General features: G+C 46.1%; 1 protein-coding gene across 5 annotated transcripts in view; it reads right to left on the bottom strand.

Moving 5' to 3' along the window:
- Positions 1-230: 230 nt before the first annotated feature.
- Positions 231-24157, bottom strand: part of LOC100380650 (EH domain-binding protein 1-like protein 1) — a 38282-nt gene continuing 14355 nt past the window's right edge. For 2 of the 5 annotated variants that reach the window (XM_045690109.2, XM_045690112.2), the window contains 17 exons: positions 22522-22578; positions 21601-21775; positions 20344-20832; positions 15037-15597; positions 14433-14897; positions 12810-14186; positions 5733-6081; positions 5401-5573; positions 5116-5164; positions 4440-5006; positions 4237-4288; positions 4022-4077; positions 3217-3337; positions 2951-3050; positions 2723-2796; positions 2274-2388; positions 231-2127 (listed from right to left, as the gene is read on the bottom strand). In XM_045690109.2, the coding sequence (XP_045546065.2) occupies positions 2040-2127; positions 2274-2388; positions 2723-2796; positions 2951-3050; positions 3217-3337; positions 4022-4077; positions 4237-4288; positions 4440-5006; positions 5116-5164; positions 5401-5573; positions 5733-6081; positions 12810-14186; positions 14433-14897; positions 15037-15597; positions 20344-20832; positions 21601-21775; positions 22522-22578 (4868 nt within the window). In that variant the 3' untranslated portion in view covers positions 231-2039. The remainder of the gene's footprint in view (positions 2128-2273; positions 2389-2722; positions 2797-2950; positions 3051-3216; positions 3338-4021; positions 4078-4236; positions 4289-4439; positions 5007-5115; positions 5165-5400; positions 5574-5732; positions 6082-12809; positions 14187-14432; positions 14898-15036; positions 15598-20343; positions 20833-21600; positions 21776-22521; positions 22579-24157) is intronic. The other 3 variants (XM_045690110.2, XM_045690114.2, XM_045690115.2) reach the window with 3 other exon arrangements.

Raw genomic sequence — 24157 nt, 5'->3', positions numbered from 1 at the left:
CAAAGGAGGCTTATTTATTCATCATGCACAAACAAAATAAATAATAGTGCAAGATAAAGATAATAGATATATTCAGAACACAATGACATCCACGAAAAAGTGAAGAAGTACCACATAATATAATATGACAACAAATTAGAGAAAGTATTTTCAAACAAATTCTTAAAATGTATTATGTATCATTCACGGGTTTAAACAAAACATATTGCATATCCTTTTTAAAAAGAGGCTTGGACAAAGTAATGCTTTATTGTCACATCATTACATTTTCAGATCTACCCCCCTCAAACAAAGTGTGTCACATGCTTCGTAAAAAAAGAAGTGTAGACTAACAGTTACTTAACTCCAACAATGCAGAAAACAAAACACAAATTCAAATAGTTGAAAAAAATAGAAGAAAATAGTAATAATATTAATAACACAAGGAATAATAGTAATCATCATCTATGACAATAGCACATAACATCTAACAAGCCATTGGTAAATGTTGACTCTATTAATACTAGACAGTTTGACACAGGTCTTTGCTAAAATAAAAAACATTGAAAGAACTGCAGTGCCAGGTAATTCATTTAATTTAACTAGGCAAGTCTTAAGAACACATTCTTATTTACAATGACGGCCTACCCCTGCCAAACCCTAACTCGGACAACACTGGGCCGATTGTGTGCCACCCAATCACAGCCAGTTGTGACACAGCCTGGAATCAAACCAGGGTCTGTAGTGACACCTTTAGCACTGAGATGCTGTGCCTTAGACCGCTGCGCCACTTGGGAGACTCAGAATAATAGAGTGGCATACAGTATTATTTACAGGATGGTATGTATGTTTTACAAGTAGGCTTACTAGCTTCTGTCTATAACTACAGTTTCACCTTTATTCACTATTCTCTTTTTCTTTCATTTCTGGTTAGATCTGACTGTTCATGCCACTTGTAATATGACACACCTAACCCAAACATTTCTCATGCACATGTCCAATCCATAAATAAAATAAAGATTGATAAAACACAATTACAAGTCATCACCAGAAGTCATCAAGACGTGATACTCTCATAAACTTGAGTCTTTCATCAAACATCTGGGTCCAAAGTAAAACACAGAGCTGATGTTACCAAACCCTCCTGTATACACAGAGGCCTGATGTTACCAAACCCTCCTGTATACACAGAGGCCTGATGTTACCAAACCCTCCTGTATACACAGAGGCCTGATGTTACCAAACCCTCCTGTATACACAGAGGCCTGATGTTACCAAACCCTCCTGTATACACAGAGGCCTGATGTTACCAAACCCTCCTGTATACACAGAGGCCTGATGTTGCCAAACCCTCCTGTATACACAGAGGCCTGATGTTACCAACCCCTCCTGTATACACAGAGGCCTGATGTTACCAACCCCTCCTGTATACACAGAGGCCTGATGTTACCAAACCCTCCTGTATACACAGAGGCCTGATGTTACCAAACCCTCCTATATACACAGAGGCCTGATTATTTTGTGTCTAAACACCAGACCTTTCATTTCATAGCCAGTTCCACCAAAGCATTCAGGCAAAGTTATCTTATATTGTTGATGAGATCAGTGAGATGTTTATAGATGTAAAAGTAGACATTATGGCCTATACGTCTGAACCTCATAGCTTCATGGCGGTCTAAAAGTATACAACACATCTGTTTGTACAGTGGGCTTTCTGTCTATTGAATGACAGAGTAAGGCACATTAACAGACTGAATTGGAAAGGTCCTCGTTTCTCAATCAAAAGTACTCCATGGATGGGTGACCTTCCCAGAGTCTCTTACCTCAAGGTACAGAGGGATTTATTTCTTCAAGTATCTCCAAAAGGGAAGGCACACAGCCCCAGCACCCCGGGGGTATAATTGTTTATTAACGATCAGTCCCAAAGTCCCAGTTAAGGATTTGTTGCTGTGGTGACATGTTTGTCTAGGAGTGTTTCATATTGTAGGTTGCGGAGTGACAGAGCTTGGTTTGAAGCAGGGATTGAGGAGGTTTAGTTCTAGATGGGTTGGTCCCTTCTCTCACTGCAGCACACACTTGTCTTTGTTGCTGAAGTTCCTGCGTCTGAGCTCCAGCCCCCGCTCCAAACGCTCATCCTCCTCAACGGCACTGAGGACACACAAACACACACATAAACAACCACACAGTACTGCATCGTTTAAAACGTGTACAATATGTGTGCTTATGTGTGTGCATGCTTAGTGTGTCACACTGCATAAGCATGGCTGTATAACAAACAGATGGGCTAGACTCACCCTCTCTCCTTGGCGTCCAAGTCCCTGACCAGCTCGTCCCGCTGGTTGACCAGAGAGACCAGTTCCTGCAGCAGGAGCTCCTCCCGGTGCTGCTGGGCCTTAGTCTTCTGCCACTCTGAAGAGAGGGGGGGATGAGGCAAGATAGAAAAGTTGTGGTCATACGCACGTCTTTAAAAATGGAGTATTATAACAGAAAAGCCCACACACTGAATATGACAATGTTTCAAACCACAAGGATCTTCTTCAGGTCAGATCTGGATCAAAACATTGTCAATAAAGGTGGTAATTTGGAGCATATTCAGTGAGTGGGCCTTTCTGTTGTTTTCAGGGATGAGAGACGATATCATAGTCATTATATATACACACACACAACTGCTATAGGTCTACAGTCGTCTCACTGGTTGTGTTCAATGTAAACAAGCTTGTGTCTATGCATTGGACTCACTAACCTTCATTGGCCATCATGGCTCTAAGTTCTCTATTCAGTAGCTCAAATCGTTTCTCCAAGTCCTGCTCCTCCTGCCTGTTAAATACAATACATGCAATTAGCTGCCGTCTGCTGGGCACACACACAGAACATAATATGGCGCATTTCAGTTCAAACCATTTCCTAGTAATATAATCATGTTCCGTATTCTTAAGAATAATAGATGTGTGAGTGGTGTGTTATGTCTTACAGCAGCTCCAGATGATCCTGTCTCCTGATCAGGGCGTTCTTCTTGTTGACCAGAGTGAACCACTCCTGGATCAGCTTCTCTTCCTCGTCACGGTCGCTACCTGGAGCAAGGACACAACACATGGCACCTCAGAGGTTAGACCCTGTTATATTTACTGAGAAAAGTAACCACAGGAATCTGTGGCCTTTGATAAGCACACGTAAAGGTAAGCTTGACAGTGTTCCTGTTAGCTTCACAGCCACTTTTTATATTCTTCTGTTTCTCACTTGATTCCATCAGTCTTCTGAGTCTCCTCTCCACGATGCCTGCTCGGTTGTCGATGTGCTTCTGTTCAGTCTCCAGGGCTTGCAGCTCACTCAGCACATACTGACTGGTGTCCTGCAGACGCTGACCATGAAGATACAGCGACACACATTGCCAAAACGGACATGCAAGGACAGAAGCACAGATGAACATAGAGACGACAAAGAGAAAACGGTCAGGAGATTAGAGGGAGAAACAGGAATAAAGGCGAAGAGAAATCCATGTTGACTCCAATGCTTCCCACAGTGTCAAATTGGCTCGATGTCCAGGGTGGTGGACCATTCTTGATACACACGGGAGTTGAGTGTGAAAGACCCAGCAGCATTGCAGTTCTTGACACACTCAAACCGGTGCGCCTGGCACCTACTACCATACCCCGTTCAAAGGCACTTAAATATTTTGTCTTGCCCATTCACTCTCTGAATGGCACACATACACAATCCATTTCTCAATTGTCTCAAGGCTTAAAAATCCTTCTATAACCTGTCTCCTGCCCTTTATTGATTGAAGTTGATTTAACAAGTGACATCAATAAGGGATCATAGCTTTCACCTGGATTCATCTGGTCAGACTACATCATGGAAAGAGCAGGTGTTCATAATGTTTTGTAGACTCAGTGTATATAAAACACAGAAAATCACATTTTTGACTGTACTGGGCCTTTAAGCTAAACAGAGAGAGAGAAGGTGGCCTAAACCAAAAGAGAAAAACAAATATAAACAGTCAAGTGGATAATAATGTGACGTCAAGGAAAAGGTTTGGACTGACCAAAGTATCCTCCTCCTGGCTTGGGACACTGGACTCCTGGACTGGGCTCCTAGATTCTACACACAGACCAAACAGCGAGACTGCATATTAGTATATTTACAACAACAAACGAAACAACTCAGAGAATGCAGCCTTTCATATCATGCTTTACGCATTGTCCTTTTCTGTTGTCTGCTCATTCAGCTCAGGTAAAAATCTCCTTGTAAACCTCCTACCGGATTCTGAGGAGCCGTTCTTCACTTCTCTGTCTGATACACTTTCAGCTGACTGGACAGGAGACACAAACACAATAGACATGATAGGTAAAGAGAAACATGGCCTGGTTTAAATAGCAAAACATTAACACATTAATAGAATATCAATCTCTGTTCAAATACAGAAAACAGTTTTAAAAGCTGGGAAAGTATTCAGCATGTACCTCTGTGCTCTTAGATGTGCTACTCTGCTGCTCCACCACATCCCCTTCATCCATGGACTCACTCTTCAGCCGCAAGCGCCTTTTCTTCACCAGGTCGGCGTCTCTTACGTGACCAAATCCTGATTTGGCTGCAGAGGTGTGTGACCTGGGTGGAGGCACGGGGGTCTGTGTCTCTCCCATTCCCCCATCCAGATCCCCAGCTCCGCTTCCCTTCTCTTCCACTTTTGTCACCCGTTTAGTCCGAGGGGGTGGCACTAGGCTCCCATTGGGCTTAGAGGCCTGTTCTGTAGCACTGTCCTCCAGGGAGATGCTACCTTCCTGTAACTTGCGGGCACAGAAGCGAGCAGCAGCATCCACATCAGAACCCTCACTGGGCTCAGTCACTGCATAGCTGGACTGGCTGCTGTTGTGCTCTATCTGAAGAACACTCAGTTCCTGCCCCGTAAAGTGGGTGCGGATCTGACTCAGGTAAGTCATGACGATCAGGCGGTCTGGCACAGAGAGCAGCACCATGTCTGAGGGCTCCAGCAGTCGGGAGATGCCCAGCGCAGCAAAGCCATCAAAGGCCTGTGGGAGAGGGAATAGTCAGGACAAAAAACAACGACTTCTGTGTTCCTTATAGACATTATGTATAATTATGTAAATATGTCATCGATAAGCTCATTGACGTTTTCACCTTCTTGTTGTTTAACTTGATATCGTTGGGTTCCAGTGCCTCAAAAGCTCTAAGAAAAATACCAGTAGTTAATAGAAGGACGGAGAGGACATTTTCTACTATTTTGTGAGAACTTCTGCCCTATTTCCTGTAAGGAGATGGAATAATTCTACCTCTCCTACATTCAGCTGTATGGGTGGGTTTAAAGTACATGTGTGGACTACTAATAAAGTTGCTAGACTTTTCACATTCAGACTAGGATCGAATATTGTGGATGATTTATCTGATAAGTAATTAAGTGCTTACATCTTGTCAGGATAGAAGTGGTGTAGGATGGAACAGAAAGCCAGACCATTGCGCCAGGAGGTGTTAAAATTAGTGACCTTCACTCCCTTATAACCCTTTGTAACCTCCTGGCACCACTCCAGTAAAGACTTGCTGGAGGACACAAGACCAGGACTGGGCAGAGGACCAGGCATCTGAGCAGGGTGTGAAGGAGAGAAAAGAGAGAGAGGAACAGGGAGAGAGACCTGTTATAGATGACATTCTTATTAACATATTCAGTGTTCATCTGTGTTTTAAATATAATTAACTGTTTATATTCACATGTAAAAAATGAATTTGAAAATCAAATGTACCTCCAGGCTGAGGACGAACACATCCTTCCCATGGGCTTCGTCCTTGTCCGCAGTGGGAGTGGAGGCCTCTGGGGCAACTTGCTGGAAGACCACAGGAAAGGGAAGGAGTTTCTTCTTGCTGCGTCGAGGAGGAACAACCGTATCTGACGCTTGACCATAAGGGACCTCCTTATCTGCTGGGGTCTGTCCATTGGACTGTGGCTCTTCACTGCCTGAGTTACCCTGGATGCGACCCTGGATGTTACCCTGAGTTGTGGTGTCTGGTGAGGATGGCTGAGAAGCTTTCTTAGAGCATCTCGTTGGGACAGCCAGGTCACTGGACTTCTGTCTCCCCTCAGCCGTCTCAGATCTATAGAGACAGAAATAGGAGAAATAAGACAATGGGACAGCAAAGTCAAGTTTCAGTTATACACTCCAAAAGTATTGGGAAAGAGAAACATTTTTGTTGTTGTTTTGGCCCTGTACTTCAGCAGTACGGATTTGAAATGACACACAAATATCATACCCCCCCAAAAATGCTAACCTCCCCTGTTATTGGTAATGGTGAGAGGTTAACATGTCTTGGGGGTATGATATAAAATGCTAACCTCCCCTGTTATTGGTAATGGTGAGAGGTTAACATGTCTTGGGGGTATGATATAAAATGCTAACCTCCCCTGTTATTGGTAATGGTGAGAGGTTAACATGTCTTGGGGGTATGATATAAAATGCTAACCTCCCCTGTTATTGGTAATGGTGAGAGGTTAACATGTCTTGGGGGTATGACATTTGTGTGTCTATAACTTTCTCACTCATCATTATTCACAATTCATTCAGGATTATCCATAATCATGGTAGCATCCAGATTAATGTAGTGTTTAGAAGCATATTCTATTCTTATCTACAATAAAAGTGACTCCAAAAGGACACAATACATTATTTACCATTTATTTCTATTGGGCACAAAATCATCTGAAACACAACCAAAACAAACAGCAAATGCATCCAACTAATTTGTAGAGTCACACGCTTTATGTAATCATTGTGTGCTATGAATATGGGACCAAAAACTTAACGTTTTACTACTTTAATACACATAAGTGAATTTGTCCCAATACTGTCCAAAAAGTGCTGTAATTTCTAAACGGTTCACCCGATATGGATGAAAAACCCCTGACAGTCTGCACAGTGATTGTATAATTTCCAACGTAAAGTGCTGGTGCACAGAGCAAAAACAACAACAGGATTGTAACTGTCCCAATATTTTTGGAGCTTACTGAATATCCTGCAAAACAAACAAAAACTGTTTACAGTTAAGCACGTGAATATTATTTAACTGTGCAAGTAGTTACAAGAGCCAAATGACATGATCTGATTAACTTCAAATTGTTCTGCCAACTTACTGTTTATCTACTAATGTATCTACAGTGCACAGTGGTATCCTGTTCTATCTCAAGGCCCTTCTCTTCCTCCTCAACCCCTGATTCAGTCACATTCTTTGAGACTGTCTCCGCTAATTCAGTCAATAACAAGCACTCCTCTTGGGCAGTGACACAGAGAAAGATAGAGAGCGGGCAATAGTCAATTTCAAGTCCTCTGTCAACAGGTACCCCATCTGTCCCTGTTTCTGTCCTCTGTATACTTTCCTCACCCTACATTGGTTGCTTTGAACGGACTGTCAAGTTCACAGTGGAGTCTGATGTCATACTCTCGTGGTTGCCACCAGGTCCTCCAGGACCTGTCCCTGACTAGCGTCAGTAATAGTCTCTGATGGGTTACTATTTGATGAGGAGGTGGCTATAGTCGAGGGGTCACAAATGATTTCCTGCTGACATTTCCTTCCATCTAGGTCTAGGTGGTTTGACTCAGGCCTGTTTAGACTGACTTCCTGGGGGATCACTGGTGATGGAGTCTCCTGCTCCTCACTGGCCTCGGAGGCTGGGAGATCTTCTGGGTTCAGAGAGACGTCTTCCTCATGCAAGAAGGGGATCAGGCGTTTTCTGACGCAGGAGGCAGGCACAGGTACATCTGATGTCTCTTCTTCTGCCAACGGACTAATATAAGCCAGCAGCAACTTTTCCTCCTTTATGAGGCTTAGGTCATCTTTGGGGGGTTCTGCAGGGCTTATGTGAGGGACCTTGGGATATGTAGTAGATGTTCCAGGTTGAGAGGGTGGTAGAGGCCAAGGGACCACTGAGTTGACAGAGACATCCTTCTCATTGTCACCCTCCTTTGGTAGATAATGCTGGTCATTGGCTCCCTTCTCTTTGGCTGTCACCAGAATGCTATCTGAAGAAGTTGTTTCCATGGCGAGGATTAGTGGTTTTGGAATGTCTTCCTCTTTAGCATCAGTGTTAAGGGTTTCCTTTGTTAAGCTATCTGTGCTGCTCTCTTGAGCATTACTTGTATTATCTGGTGGAGGGACAGTTTTGTTTTGGTGGAGTAAGGCAACTGGCAACACGTGCCGTGTCTTGACTAACTCTTTCTGGGCCTACTTCCTGAAGAGGCACTGGAGGAGTGATATTTTTATTTTTGATGCGATGACTGGGAAGTGGTTCCAGTTCAATGGTTCTGACAAACCATCAGGGCGTGTCCTCATGTTCAGCAGGTGGTGAAGAAGATAACACCCCTGGACTGTGAGACAGCGATATTAATGTTAGCCATCTGGCATGGCTACAATAGCAATTCAATAAATTCCCCAAAATGCAGACTGCCACACAATCCTCAACAATGTCACAGACAAAGGACAACGGTCAACAGTATACAGTAAACATCAACACGGCAAGCTCACTATCAGGTAACGTCCAGTTACATTCCCTGAACAACATTTAATTGAGTTCAGTTCACATGCTAATGCTCATTCAGCACTAACATCCAACAATTCAACTTTCTCCTCAGGCATGGTAGCAGACTTTGCGCACAAAGATATAAAAAACACAAGTTCATGACAAATAACTTTACGAGAAATCTTTACAAGATCACTCAGCATAAACAAAGAAAATACTGTACCACTCCAAATGTCTGAAGACACAAACCCAGTCAAAACTTGACAGAGCTCCATTCCTATGGCATGAATAAAATCTGCCTCATTAAACCATGCAGGAAAGTAGTGCAGAGAGCGACAAGAGCTCAGGCACTTACCCTCCATCTACTGTATGTAAAACTCTGCTATCCACACTGTGCCCATATCCTCCTGCCCATCTCAAACTCCAACTCATCTGAATCGCTGTCAGGGATGAACACTGAATCGTCTCCTTACAGGCTTTAGCGCCGCTAACGATAGGGGTGGCTTCATATTTATTTCTTCCAACACTCTTCATAAGCTATTTCATCCAGCTCTGCTTCTCTTGGCGGTGGGAAATCGTCTGTACAGCTTTTGAATCCTTTTTGTGTTCTAGAGGTGGTAACACAGGTGGACGTACATCCCTCTCTGGTTTACCCTTCACAGTCTTCTCTTTCAGGGGTTCTGTGACCTCCTTCAGTGGTTTTGTGATTTTATTCAGTGGTTCTGTGACCTCCTTCAGTGGTTCTGTGATGTGCTTCAGTGGTTCTGTGATCTCCTTCAGTGGTTCTGTGATGTGCTTCAGTGGTTCTGTGATGTGCTTCAGTGGTTCTGTGATCTCCTTCAGTGGTTCTGTGATGTGCTTCAGTGGTTCTGTGATGTGCTTCAGTGGTTCTGTGATGTGCTTTAGTGGTTCTGTGATGTGCTTTAGTGGTTCTGTGATCTCATTCGGTTGTTCTGTGATCTCATTCGGTTGTTCTGTGATCTCTTTCAGTGGTTTTGTTGGTTGGGTCCTTGACCATCTCTTGCGCCACAGTAGCTAAACGCAAAGTCTCCACTAAGCTTATCCTGCTAGTCTCTTCAGTTGTAGAGCTTTTTAGCTAATTAGCAACTTTACGACTACTTACTACATTTTAGCTACTTTGCAACTAAACTCAGCAAAAAAAGAAATGTCCCTTTTTCAGGACCCTGTCTTTCAAAGATAATTCGTAAAAATCTAAATAACTTCACAGATCTTCATTGTAAAGGGTTTAAACACTGTTTCTCATGCTTGTTCAATGAACCATAAACAATTAATGAACATGCACCTGTGGAACAGTCGCTAAGACACTAACAGCTTACAGACGGTAGGTAATTAAGGTCACAGTTATGTAAACTTAGGACATTAAAGAGGCCTTTCTACTGACTCTGAAAAACACCAAACGCCCAGGGTCCCTGCTCATCTGTGTGAACGTGCCTTAGGCATGCTGCATGGAGGCATGAGGACTGCAGATGTGGCCAGGGCAATGCATTGCAATGTCCGTACTGTGAGACGCCTAACACAGCGCTACAGGGAGACAGGACGGACAGCTGATCGTCCTCGCAGTGGCAGACCACGTGTAACAACACCTGCACAGGATCGGTACATCCGAACATCACACCTGCGAGACAGGTACAGGATGGCAACAACAACTGCCTGAGTTACACCAGGAACACACAATCCCTCAATCAGTGCTCAGACTGTCTGCAATAGGCTGAGAGAGGCTGGACTGAGGGCTTGTAGGCCTGTTGCAAGGCAGGTCCTCACCAGACATCACCGGCAACAAAGTCGCCTATGGGCACAAACCCACCGTTGCTGGACCAGGCAGGACTGGCAAAAAGTGCTCTTCACTGACGAGTTGCGGTTTTGTCTCACCAGGGGTGATGGTCGGATTCGCATTTATCGTCGAAGTTATGAGCGTTACACCGAGGCCTGTACTCTGGAGCGGGATCGATTTGGGGGTGGAGGGTCCGTCATGGTCTGGAGCGGTGTGTCACAGTATCATCGGACTGAGCTTGTTGTCATTGAGGTAATCTCAATGCTGTGCGTTACAGGGAAGACATCCTCCTCCCTCATGTGGTACCCTTCCTGCAGGCCCATCCTGACATGACCCTCCAGCATGACAATGCCACCAGCCATATTGCTCGTTCTGTGCGTGATTTCCTGCAAGACAGGAATGTCAGTGTTCTGCCATGGCCAGCGAAGAGCCCGGATCTCAATCCCATTGAGCACGTTTGGGACCTGTTGGATCGGAGGGTGAGGGTTAGGGCCATTCCCCCCAGAAATATCCGGGAACTTGCAGGTGGCTTGGTGGAAGAGTGGGGTAACATCTTACAGCAAGAAATGGCAAATCTGGTGCAGTCCATGAGGAGGAGATGCACTGCAGTACTTAATACAGCTGGTGGCCACACCAGATACTGACTGTTACTTTTGATTTTGACCCCCCCTTTGTTCAGGGACACATTATTCCATTTCTGTTAGTCACATGTCTGTGAAACTTGTTCAGTTTATGTCTCAGTTGTTGAATCTTGTTATGTTCATACAAATATTTACACATGTTAAGTTTGCTGAAAATAAACGCAGTTGATGGTGAGAGGACATTTTATTTTTTTGCTGAGTTTACTTAGCATATTAGCTAAATCTTCCCCTAACCTTAACCCTTTTAGCAAACCCCTCCCTTAACCCTTTAACTTAACTCCTAACCCAAACCTTAACCCCTAGCCTAGCTTACGCTAGCCAGCTAGCTAACATTAGCGTTAGCCACTTAGCCACCCCGAGCTAACATTAGCCACAACAAATTGGAATTTCATAACATATCATATGTGTTGCTAATTCGTGACATACTCAAAATTTTGCAAATTCGTAACATTATGTACGATTTACAATTCGTAACAAATAATACAAATTGCAATTCATAGCATACGAAATGGATGATAGATATCCATAAATTAAAACATACCATACGAAACGCAACATATCATACTAAATGGAGGCTCTCTGATTTACGTACAGAATAATACGAAATGCTCTGAGGCCATGTTGTCATTAGACATTGGTCCAGATGGCTTAAGTATGGAAGTCACAGTCTCATAACTAGGGTATGGGGATATTTGAACTATGTTTTTATGTTACATTTACAGCAGGCATGGAAGATGCAGACTTTAAGACACATTTCAAGGTGACATTGTTGGACACCTACTACTTGTTCATATTTCCATCCAATCTTTATACACATAGATATGAAATCTGTAAAAATGGTTTAAACAAACTTTTTGTTATTCAAGCTTTGCATCTTATTGGTAACATGCTTTTACAAGCAAGGGTACTAAATGTCCCTAAAATGCCTGTGGCCATGCTGATCAAAACTGACAGAGCTGAGTAAGCCTCGGTTGCCTCTTAGAGTTACCCTCTGTACAGGTGGTAGGTAGCCTAGCGGTTAAGAGCGTTGGGCCAGTAACCGAAAGGTCGCTGGTTTGTGTCCACGAACCGACTAGGTGAACAATCTGCTGATGTGCCCCTAGAGCAAGGCACTTAACTCTAATTGCTCCTGTAAGTCGCTCTGGATAAGAGTGTCTGCTAAATGACTAAAATGTACAGGGCACCCACTAATACTCTCATGAAGACATCAACATCAAGACCCTCCTCCTGTACAGCTACAGGAACCTGCTCCAGCCTGTCCAAAACCCGCTCATCTTCCAACACCTCTGATGTGCTCTCAGAGCTCTTCTTTGACACTGGATCTACCTGCTGCTCATTGTTGGGGTGTCCTGGGCCGAACATGGAAGAACCTGACTGACTTGCACCTTCCTCACACTCAGTGTTGACAACAGCACATTTTTCCAGATACAATCTATTTTTCTTAGAAGGGTGAATTGGGCCCCCTCAGTCGATGGTGTGTCAAAGGCTCCTGAACTGTCACAATCAAAGTAAATGTCTGTTTCTCTATTTTTACTTGGAGGAAAATGTCCTATAGGTACTCAGTAATGTAGATCTCTGCTATAGACACCTGTCTAGATGGGCTGCCACAGATACAGATATGAAATGCCACACTTGATTGGACACTAATCTGAAACCAGCACTGGACTGGAATCCATAGAGTAGGTCATGATTTGTAATATGGGGAAAATGACTAGTCTCCAGAAAAGTTATAGTCTAAATGCAGTGTTATTGGCACTTGTTGGCAAACATTAAAACATTTTTTAAATGTTAACACCACCACAATTATGCATGTCTAGTGTAAATGTGCCTCACATCACTTTATGCCATGCTGTGATGTGTTCAACCCCCAGTAACTTACCCTGTTTGCAAGGTATTCTTTGTTGGCTCCAAAGTGCTCATGCCTACTCCCTCTGTCCCCTTCTCCTTAGTTTCCTCCTCTAAAGTAGCCCACAGAGGCCTTTCTGCCTCAGTTACAGCCTCCCTACTGGGAGGACGCTTCATATCGCACAGCCCCTCTTCCTTCTTAACATCTGACTCTCCAGCTGGACAAATGTCTCCTTCCACTGACACAGGCGTGTCTAACAGCAATGTGCGCTCCACGGTGGAGCTACTGACAGCCTTCGCGGGGAGATCCAGAGGGGGTGTAGTAGATATTGACGGTACACTGTCTTTACCGTTTTCCTCTTCAATCATCTGTTTTCTAAGTGATTCAGAAGACTGGGCAGTGGGCTCTGGGGTAGGAGAAGACTGGGTAGTAGGCTCTGGGGTAGGAGAAGACTGGGTAGTGGGCTCTGGGGTAGGAGAAGACTGGGTAGTGGGCTCTGGGGTAGGAGAAGACTGGGTAGTGGGCTCTGGGGTAGGAGAAGACTGGGCAGTGGGCTCTGGGGTAGGAGAAGACTGGGCAGTGGGCTCTGGGGGAGGAGAAGACTGTGTAGTGGGCTCTGGGGTAGGAGAAGACTGGGTAGTGGGCTCTGGGGTAGGAGAAGACTGGGTAGTGGGCTCTGAGGTAGGAGAAGACTGGGTAGTGGGCTCTGAGGTAGGAGAAGACTGGGTAGTGGGCTCTGGGGTAGCAGAAGACTGGGCAGTGGGCTCTGGGGTAGGAGAAGACTGGGTAGTGGGCTCTGGGGTAGCAGAAGACTGGGCAGTGGGCTCTGGGGTAGGAGAAGACTGGGCAGTGGGCTCTGGGGTAGAAGAATACTGGGTAGTGGGCTCTGGGGTAGCTGAAGACTGGGTATTAAGGTCTGGGGTAGGAGAAGACTGGGTAGTGGGCTCTCGGGTAGCAGAATACTGGGCAGTGGGCTCTGGGGTAACAGAATACTGGGTAGTGGGCTCTGGGGTAACAGAATACTGGGCAGTGGGCTCTGGGGTAGCTGAAGACTGGGTATTAGGTTCTGGGGTAGGAGAAGACTTGGTAGTAGGCTCTGGGGTAATTGAAGACTGGGTAGTGGACTCTGGGGTAGCAGAATACTGGGTAGTGGACTCTGGGGTAGCAGAATACTGGGCAGTGGGCTCTGGGGTAGCAGAATACTGGGCAGTGGGCTCTGGGGTAGCAGAAGACTGGGTAGTGGGCTCTGGGGTTGCTGAAGACTGGGTAGTGCGCTCTGGGGTTGCTGAAGACTGGGCAGTGGGCTCTGGGGAAGCTGACATCTGGAGCAGCTCTGATTCATCTGAGATGATTTGCTTGTGACCCTCAACTCTGATAATAGCAGCTTCTGGTTTAACATCTTTGCCTGAGCTGAGAGGGCAAACATATGGGAAGGACGTCAGTATTATGACACAGTGAATACTTATAGATCAGACACTCAAAATAACTGTAGGACAGGGCAAGGCATCGTCTTACATTTGAACTATTGCCAAGGATTACCACCAGACCATAATTTGAACGATAAACGGTAAATATGGTAAATTTGAACTGGGGTAGCCCTGAAGTCATCAATTAGTCTCAGCGTTATAGAGATGCCTCACTTCCTTCTACACTTACCCTGTCTCCAGTGATTCTACATCTGGCACTAACATGTTCTCATCTATTTCCCCCTGTTCCTCCCTGAGGAGTTCATCTTTGATCATCACCTGTCCAGAGTCCTGCTCTGGTTCCTGATCATTAGCTTTCTCCTCCAGGGCCTTCCAGAGTGGAACCTCTGGCTGCTCCAGGGCCTCTGTTGGAGGCTGTGTGTCTGTCTTCTCTGACAGTTCTACATTCTCCATTGCATCCTCAGTTATGGTGTCTAATGTGAAGCTCAATTGGATCATAGGTTCAAGGACTTCATATTGAGGGGGATCAGGCATTTTGGGTGTCTCTAGGCTTACTGGAGTAGCATCTGTGGTTTTACCCATAGAAATGGAATAACTACTGTTTGATAGTACATCTGTTTCTATGGTTTTATCTACACTGACACTGCCTGACAAGGGAAACGTTTCTGCTTTTGATGACACATGGTCAGAAGAACTGAAAGAGAGACAGAAGGTGACATGGAACAGGACATGGAGTGGGACAGAGGAATTGAGAGTTAGACAATAGAAAGGTTGACAAGGTTAAAGGACATTTTGTAGAGAGGAAAATGCTAATAAGATGTGCTCTCACTTACCGCTCTTTCAGAATACAGTCATCATCTCTTCTGTGTTCTTCCAAAACGCCTGCTTCCACTTTCGCTGCGTTCCATTCAGAACTATGTGACTCCTCTCCACTCTCGTTCACTTGAACTTCCAGAGTGGCTGATTTGCGCTCATCAGCTTGTAATAATGAGGCCTTCTCATCCCGAGGTTGATGGTCCATCTGTTTCTTATCATTCTCTTTGGAGCCCATAACCTCCTCAGCCCACGACGGTCTTTTCGCTTTGATTGGCATTTTCATTTCCTTGTCTTTGCTGGGAGGACCTGCCTTCAGGGCAGCCATGCTTTTTATAATTTCCTTGTCTTCATCTGACCTGTTGAGGTCATATAAACAAGGTGAATGAGGCACCGGGCTCTGTTTCCCCTGCTTCTTATCAACGGGCTGCTCTAGGCCTTTGGCGTGCTTCTCAGCTGCATCTCCACACGTGATGTTTCCAATCTCTGGAAGTGTCTTTGTGTCAATTGGGCCGTGCTCTACGTGGAGCGCCATTGATGATGGCACTCCAGTCGACTCTGGATCAGCTGTCTGTTCAACACTGTGGACAGGGACATTGATGTTAAGGGTCTGAGCATCAATTAAGATATTAGTCTCAGAAGTCTGCGCGCGCGCGTGTGTGTGTGTGTGCATGCGCATCCGTGTGTGTGTGTGTGTGTGTGTGTATGTGTGTAAGATAATTGTGTAGTTTAGAGTAATTGAGTAATTATCGAGGCTAGCTATCTTCGTCCTCCTAACGTAGTCAACACTGCTAGCTGCTAGCTAGCTAGTCATCACTGCTAGCTAGCCAACTTCTACCGACTAGCAGCACTGCAGAAACTATTACATTACAACGTAACGACTTGATTAGTGTGGTGTTAGTGTTAGTTAGCCAGCTACATAGTTGTCTTTGCTGTCTCTGTATCTAAGATAATTGTGTAGTTTGAGTTTGAGTATTATCGAGGTGAGCTAGCCAGCCGCGATGCGGCGCCTGACTTAGTCAACACACCTAGTCATCATTAACCCACTGCCAGCTAGCCAACCGTTACCGACTAGCAGCGCTGTAGATACTAATACTTTACAATGGAACGATTTGACTAGTGCAGTGTTACCTAGCTAGCTACTTAGTTGTCTTTGTCATAGCTTGATAATTGTTAGCTAGCCAGCCATCGAGGTTAGCTAGCCAGCTATTTCCGTCCCCCGCGACGCCATTTTTCCTAACCCAGCCAACTATTACCGACAAGCAGCATTGTAGAAACTAAATACATTACAAGGAACGTCTTGATTAGTGTTATGTTAGCTAGCTAGCTACAAAGTTGCTTTGTATCATGACAAGGTGTAGTACTGAAACTATCGAGGTTACCTAGCCAGCTACACGTTCATAGTCAACAACGCAGCCACTGCTAGCTAGCCTACTCCACCAGCCAGCAGTACTGTATCATTTTAGTCAATAAGATTTTTGCAACGTAAGCTTAACTTCCTGAACATTCGAGACGTGTAGTCCACTTGTCATTCCAATCTCCTTTGCATTAGCGTAGCCTCTTCTGTAGCTTGTCTACTATGTGTCTGTCTATCCCTGTTCTCTCTCCTCTGCACAGGCCATACAAACGCTCCACACCGCGTGGCCGCTGCCACTCTAACCTGGTGGTCCCAGCGCGCACGACCCACGTGGAGTTCCAGGTCTCCGGCAGCCTCTGGAACTGCCGGTCTGCGGCCAACAAGGCTGAGTTCATCTCAGCCTATGCTACCCTCCAGTCCCTAGACTTCCTGGCGCTGACGGAAACATGGATTACCACAGATAACACTGCTACTCCTACTGCTCTCTCCTCGTCTGACTACGTGTTCTCGCATACCCCTAGAGCATCGAGCCAGCGGGGTGGTGGCACTGGAATCCTCATCTCTCCCAAGTGGACATTCTCTCTTTCTCCCCTGACCCATCTGTCTATCTCCTCATTTGAATTCCATGCTGTCACAGTTACCAGCCCTTTCAAGCTTAACATCCTTATCATTTATCGCCCTCCAGGTTCCCTTGGAGAGTTCATCAATGAGCTTGACGCCTTGATAAGTTCCTTTCCTGAGGATGGCTCACCTCTCACAGTTCTGGGTGACTTTAACCTCCCCACGTCTACCTTCGACTCATTCCTCTCTGCCTCCTTCTTTCCACTCCTCTCTTCTTTCGACCTCACCCTCTCACCTTCCCCCCCTACTCACAAGGCAGGCAATACGCTTGACCTCATCTTTACTAGATGCTGTTCTTCCACTAATCTCATTGCAACTCCCCTCCAAGTCTCCGACCACTACCTTGTATCCTTTTCCCTCTCGCTCTCATCCAACACTTCTCACTCTGCCCCTACTCGGATGGTATTGCGCCGTCCCAACCTTCGCTCTCTCTCTCCCGCTACTCTCTCCTCTTCCATCCTATCATCTCTTCCCTCTGCTCAAACCTTCTCCAACCTATCCCCTGATTCTGCCTCCTCAACCCTCCTCTCCTCCCTCTCTGCATCCTTTGATTTCCTCTGTCCCCTATCCTCCAGGCCGGCTCGGTCCTCCCCTCCTGCTCCGTGGCTCGACGACTCACTGCGAGCTCACAGAACAGGGCTCCGGGCAGCCGAGCGGAAATGGAGGAAAACTCGCCTCCCTGCGGACCTGGCATCCTTTCACTCCCTCCTCTCTACATTTTCCTCTTCTGTCTCTGCTGCTAAAGCCACTTTCTACCACTCTAAACTCCAAGCATCTGCCTCTAACCCTAGGAAGCTCTTTGCTACCTTCTCCTCCCTCCTGAATCCTCCTCCCCCTCCCCCCCCCCTCCTCCCTCTCTGCGGATGACTTCGTCAACCATTTTGAAAAGAAGGTTGACGACATCCGATCCTCGTTTGCTAAGTCAAACGACACTGCTGGTCCTGCCCTACCCTGTGCTTTGACCTCTTTCTCCCCTCTCTCTCCAGATGAAATCTCGCGTCTTGTGACGGCCGGCCGCCCAACAACCTGCCCACTTGACCCTATCCCCTCCTCTCTTCTCCAGACCATTTCCGGAGACCTTCTCCCCTACCTCACCTCGCTCATCAACTCATCCTTGACCGCTGGCTACGTCCCTTCCGTCTTCAAGAGAGCGAGAGTTGCACCCCTTCTGAAAAAACCTACACTCGATCCCTCCGATGTCAACAACTACAGACCAGTATCCCTTCTTTCCTTTCTCTCCAAAACTCTTGAACGTGCCGTCCTTGGCCAGCTCTCTTGCTATCTCTCTCAGAATGACCTTCTTGATCCTAATCAGTCAGGTTTCAAGACTGGGCATTCAACTGAGACTGCTCTTCTCTGTGTCACGGAGGCTCTCCGCACTGCTAAAGCTAACTCTCTCTCCTCTGCTCTCATCCTTCTAGACCTATCTGCTGCCTTTGATACCGTGAACCATCAGATCCTCCTCTCCACCCTCTCCGAGCTGGGCATCTCCGGCGCCGCCCACGCTTGGATTGCGTCCTACCTGACAGGTCGCTCCTACCAGGTGGCGTGGCGAGAATCTGTCTCCGCACCACGTGCTCTCACCACTGGTGTCCCCCAGGGCTCTGTTCTTGGCCCACTCCTATTCTCGCTATACACCAAGTCACTTGGCTCTGTCATATCCTCACATGGTCTCTCATATCATTGCTATGCAGATGACACACAATTAATCTTCTCCTTTCCCCCTTCTGACAACCAGGTGGCGAATCGCATCTCTGCATGTCTGGCAGACATATCAGTGTGGATGACGGATCACCACCTCAAGCTGAACCTCGGCAAGACGGAGCTGCTCTTCCTCCCGGGGAAGGACTGCCCGTTCCATGATCTCGCCATCACGGTTGACAACTCCCTTGTGTCCTCCTCCCAGAGTGCTAAGAGCCTTGGCGTGACCCTGGACAACACCCTGTCGTTCTCCACCAACATCAAGGCGGTGACCCGATCCTGTAGGTTCATGCTCTACAACATTCGCAGAGTACGACCCTGCCTCACACAGGAAGTGGCGCAGGTCCTAATCCAGGCACTTGTCATCCCCCGTCTGGATTATTGCAACTCGCTGTTGGCTGGGCTCCCTGCCTGTGCCATTAAACCCCTACAACTCATCCAGAACGCCGCAGCCCGTCTGGTGTTCAACCTTCCCAAGTTCTCTCACGTCACCCCGCTCCTCCGCTCTCTCCACTGGCTTCCAGTCGAAGCTCGCATCCGCTACAAGACCATGGTGCTTGCCTACGGAGCTGTGAGGGGAACGGCACCTCCGTACCTTCAGGCTCTGATCAGGCCCTACACCCAAACAAGGGCACTCCGTTCATCCACCTCTGGCCTGCTCGCCTCCCTACCTCTGAGGAAGCACAGTTCCCGCTCAGCCCAGTCAAAACTGTTCGCTGCTCTGGCACCCCAATGGTGGAACAAGCTCCCTCACGACGCCAGGACAGCGGAGTCAATCACCACCTTCCGGAGACACCTGAAACCCCACCTCTTCAAGGAATACCTGGGATAGGATAAAGTAATCCTTCTAACCCCCCCCCCCCTTAAAGATTTAGATGCACTATTGTAAAGTGGTTGTTCCACTGGATATTATAAGGTGAATGCACCAATTTGTAAGTCACTCTGGATAAGAGCGTCTGCTAAATGACTTAAATGTAAATGTAAATGTGAGTAAACATATTTTTTTGTGTTCCGGAGAAACAAAGAGGAGCTTTCAATAAACACACAAATTGTCACGTCCTGACCAGTAATAGGGGTTATTTGTTATTGTAGTTTGGTCAGGACGTGGCAGGGGGTGTTTGTTTTATGTGGTTCGGGCTATGTATTTAGGTAGAGGGGTGTTTGGTTTATGTGGTCCGGGGTTTGTTAGTCTATGTTCTATGTTAGTGTATTTCTATGTTCTGTCTAGTCTATTGCAGTTCTATGTTTAGTTAATTGGGGTTGGACCTTCAATTGGAGGCAGCTGGTTATCGTTGCCTCTGATTGAAGGTCCTATAATTAGGAGTTTGTTTTGTCATGGGATTTTGTGGGAGATTGTTGCTGTGTATAGCTTTGTGCCTTACTGGCCTGTTCTTTGTCGTGTTTTTTGGTATACGTTTTGTTTTTTCCTTCTTTGTCCTTTAATAAAAGAAGATGAGTATACATTTTCCCTCTGCATCTTGGTCTAAACCCTATGTGACACAACTAGTGTCTGTGTAAAATGGCCCAGTATAGTGTTTAGGCTTGTAAGGATGACATGTTATTATACATCGTCTCATGAGGATGAGGAAAAAGGATGAAACTGCAGCACAGTGTTAGTGTGTGCTTGTCTACGGAATGTCACACTTACCTTCCATCCTGATGATCCATTTCAGTCATCAAGGTGCTGAATGGTGACCTCTTTACTGCGCCCACTTTTGATGTTTCATCTGCATTGTCCTCCAAAAATAAGTTACTGGCCATGACTGATGGATCAGGCATCTCTATGATTATGTCATCAAGGTCGAGCTCAGCCAATGGTGGCTTTTCTGCACTAAAAGGTTTTTCACCCGGGGTTGAGGCAGAGTTGTCCTCTGGTTTGGCAGGTTGAGAAGGCACTTCTTTGGTCTCATTGGATTTCTGTTTAAAGTCAGGCTTCTTTTCAGCCAATGGCGTGTTATCAGCACTAAAAGCTCCCAGGATGTTGGTAGAAGGCTGTTTATGGGTAGTGCTCTCTGGTGCTTCTGTCTCTCGGCTAGAGAAAGGCCATGGAGGAGGGAGCGCTGGAATAAGCTCTGCTGAGACTTCTGTGTGAATAGGGCCAGGAACACCAGTTGCTGGGTCGCCATCTTGCCCAGAACTGAGGAACAAAGATACTTGGTGTCAGAGCTCAGACGTTGAGAGCAGGGAGGTTGCAGGGCACACAGCAGGCAGGTCACACACATTGGCAGGGTCATGAACCAGTAGTGTTAGGGAGGGTTGTGCTTTATAGAAGGTGAAATGAAAGTAGGAGTAACAAGACAAAGGGGAGGGGGTTGAGTAATTATGGGTATAAATACCAGACACTAGAGACATACATGCCACTCTTTACCAGTCCTCCCTGTTTGAGGCCATACATAGGCCTATTTCTGCCCTTTATGAGTCAACAGGGATCCATCAAGCAGGAGGTCAGATTACAGCGTCTCTGCACTATTGCTGTAAAGCTGAAATCATGGCAATGGTTCCTTTCACTCCATAAAACTTTTGCATCCATTGGCATCCATTTTATGGTTAGGCAAAAAATTATAGCAATCAATAGAGACGAAAAAGGCTATTTTTTACATCAACAAATAACTTTCAATTTATTACATTTTCAAAATACATTTACTCAATAAAATTGCATTTTCAAATAATCTTTCTCAAAAATGTTTGGATATTGTCCCATACAATAATCTGTACTCTTACTTTTTTGTACATTTTGCTGACACCGCTGCAGTTCCCTAGCGACCCCAATAGACCCCGACTTTGAATGCCACTGCCTACTACATCACACAGCAACAAGACAGCAACAACTCCATTTAAAAATCAACGTATGAGGTCCAAGCTGTGAAGTGGCTGTACGTACGGTATACCATCACTAGGAACTCACCCTTTAATGGTACTGGCATCTTTCAACCCCACAGCTTTCTCTGCAGAGGCTTGTTGGTTGGCGATCCTGATGGTGCCAGCGGTCCTGGGGGAGCGAGGAGACTCGTCCCCTCTCAGTGTCAGGGGAACGGTCTCACTGGAGACAGACGGCGTCTGCTGCTCTGACAGTTTTGGACCTAGAGCAATCAGGGAGTAAAACATATAGATTATGCTATAATTAAGCAATAAGACCTGGAGGGAGGTGTGATAGGTAGCCTGGTGGGTAGGAGCCTTGGGCCAGTAACCGAAAGGTTGCTGGATCGAATTCCCGAGCTGACAAGGTAAAACTCCGTCATTCTGCCCCTGAGCAGGGCAGTTAACCCACAGTTTCCCGGGCGCCGAAGACGTGGATGTCGATTAAGGCAGCCCTCCGCACCTCTCTGATTCAGAGGGGTTGGGTTAAATGTGGAAGACACATTTCAGTTGAATGTATTATGTTGTACAACTGACTAGGTATCCCCTTTCCCTAAATGGCCAATATACCACGGCTAAGGGCTGTTCTGAAACACAACACGCAACGCAGAGTGCCTGGATACAACCCGTAGCCATGGTATATTGTCCATATACCACAAACATCCGAGGTGCCTTATTGCTATAATAAACTGGTTACCAATGTAATTAGAGCAGTAAAAATAAATGTTTTTCATACCCATGGTATACGGTATGATATTTTAAGGCTTTCAGCCAATCAGCATTCAGAGCTCGAACCACCCAGTTTATAATGTAATATAGTAAATACTGTTTAGATAATTGTATTATGTAAAAAATGATCTTTATGAATGCATTTGAGTGTTATTCAGGGCTCATACATATCGATGGTTAGTACAGTTTGTACATTAGACTGATAGTATAGATATAGCGAGAACATGGCAGAATGTCTCACCAAGAGTAGGACTGTGGTATTCCTCTTCTGTGAGAGTCTTCAACTCCCTCTGTATCTCTGTAAAACACGCACACATACACACATCATGTCATGGGGATAACGTCCAATATTATGTTATTTCAGTGTGTACAATTACGGCATTGTTGACACTCAACAGTGCATAACATGATTTATACAGTATGTAAGTGTTGTTAGAACTGATATTTTACTGGCAGCAGTAACAGAACATTCTACTCCATTACATATGCAACAGAATGTGTCATTCTGTCTACAGACAACAGGTACTTTGTGCAGGATATATTCTTAGCTAAGTACACCACTTCATTGGTACTGTGCCTTCAGCACTGCTCACAGGCATTGAAATGAATTTAGTTTAAGCTACATTTGGCCGTGGAATATTGTGGTTGTCTCAGTGCTTTGCCAACGGGTAGTGTAGAGCAAGGGACAAACTGTCCAGAATGGTTTTATTGATGAAACTAGGCTGATGTCTTGGAGCCCTCCCATCCCCTCCCATGTCCTAATGGTTTTCATGCTGTGAGACCTGTTCTTCAGTACCTGACTGAGAGGCAGTGAGAACAGCTGAGGCAGGGACAGTAGCAGGAAGCAGAGGGACAGGCTTGGGTAGAGGGTGAGAGAGAGGGGCAACAACTAGGGCAAGTTTATGGTGGGTGTTAGGGTGAGGAGTTGGAGGGTTGTGAGAGAAAAGACATTTGACAGGAGGTGAGGACTTAGGGAAGGGGATGGAAAGGGGAGGAGAGTGAGGGTCACACAGGGCATCCAGGTCCAGGCTAGTCAACAGGGGGACAGGGGCCATGGCATCTCTGGGAGAGGGACAGAAATAGGAGGGGGACAGGCCAGAGGGGCCTGACACAGGCCTTGGCCTCCCCCACTCCCTCTGCCGGACTGAGAGAAGAGAGGTGATGAAGGGGATCGACAGAGAGAGAGGGAGCGAGAGAGAGAGAAAGAATTGTCAAAGATTGTAGATAAACAGAGGAAGAGAGAAGAGAAAAATGATATAATTAGTTCAGCAACCAGAATTAAGAGTGAAGACATAGCAGAAAGTCAGCTTTGGCTCACGCTCCAGGGTAATACAACCGAAGCGAAACAAGCTACACAAGCTATAACTACAGAAGTAACACAAAGTTATCAGCTTTGGCTACCTGGCTCAGAGTTTGGGAGCTGGGGTTTCGGGAGCGGTGGGTCTGGCTGAGATAGGGCAGTAAAAGTGGTTTTATCTTGAGGAGAAGCAGCAGCGGAAAAGATAGAGGGGGAGGAGGGACGCTGATAAGTTGATACAATCTGAGGTCTGAAGACATTTGAGCAAGCTGCAGTAGAGGAAGAGGGGGTGGGCATCAGTCATAAAGGACAGGAGAGGACAGAAAGATGATAGTGTAAGAAAAACTACAGCATGAGACACTCAAACCTCTATGAGTCCAACTTAAAGACGTATAATGGCTAATGTGATAAAGTAGGTGGCCTTTGACCTACGAACTGCCATGTGTCTGGTACCTCTCTGTGGGTCGGAGGGGGTTTGAGAGAGGCCAACACCCCGAGGCTTCAAGTCCACTGCAGGGCCACTCAGAGCCCTTGTCTACCAGCTGCTGCTCTGAGAAAAGACCCAGGCACTAGCAGCAAC

Source organism: Salmo salar, chromosome 11 (genome assembly GCF_965601325.2).
Source record: "Salmo salar chromosome 11, fSalSal1, whole genome shotgun sequence".
NCBI lineage: Eukaryota > Metazoa > Chordata > Actinopteri > Salmoniformes > Salmonidae > Salmo > Salmo salar.
This window is presented reverse-complemented; position numbering and strand designations above follow the sequence as displayed.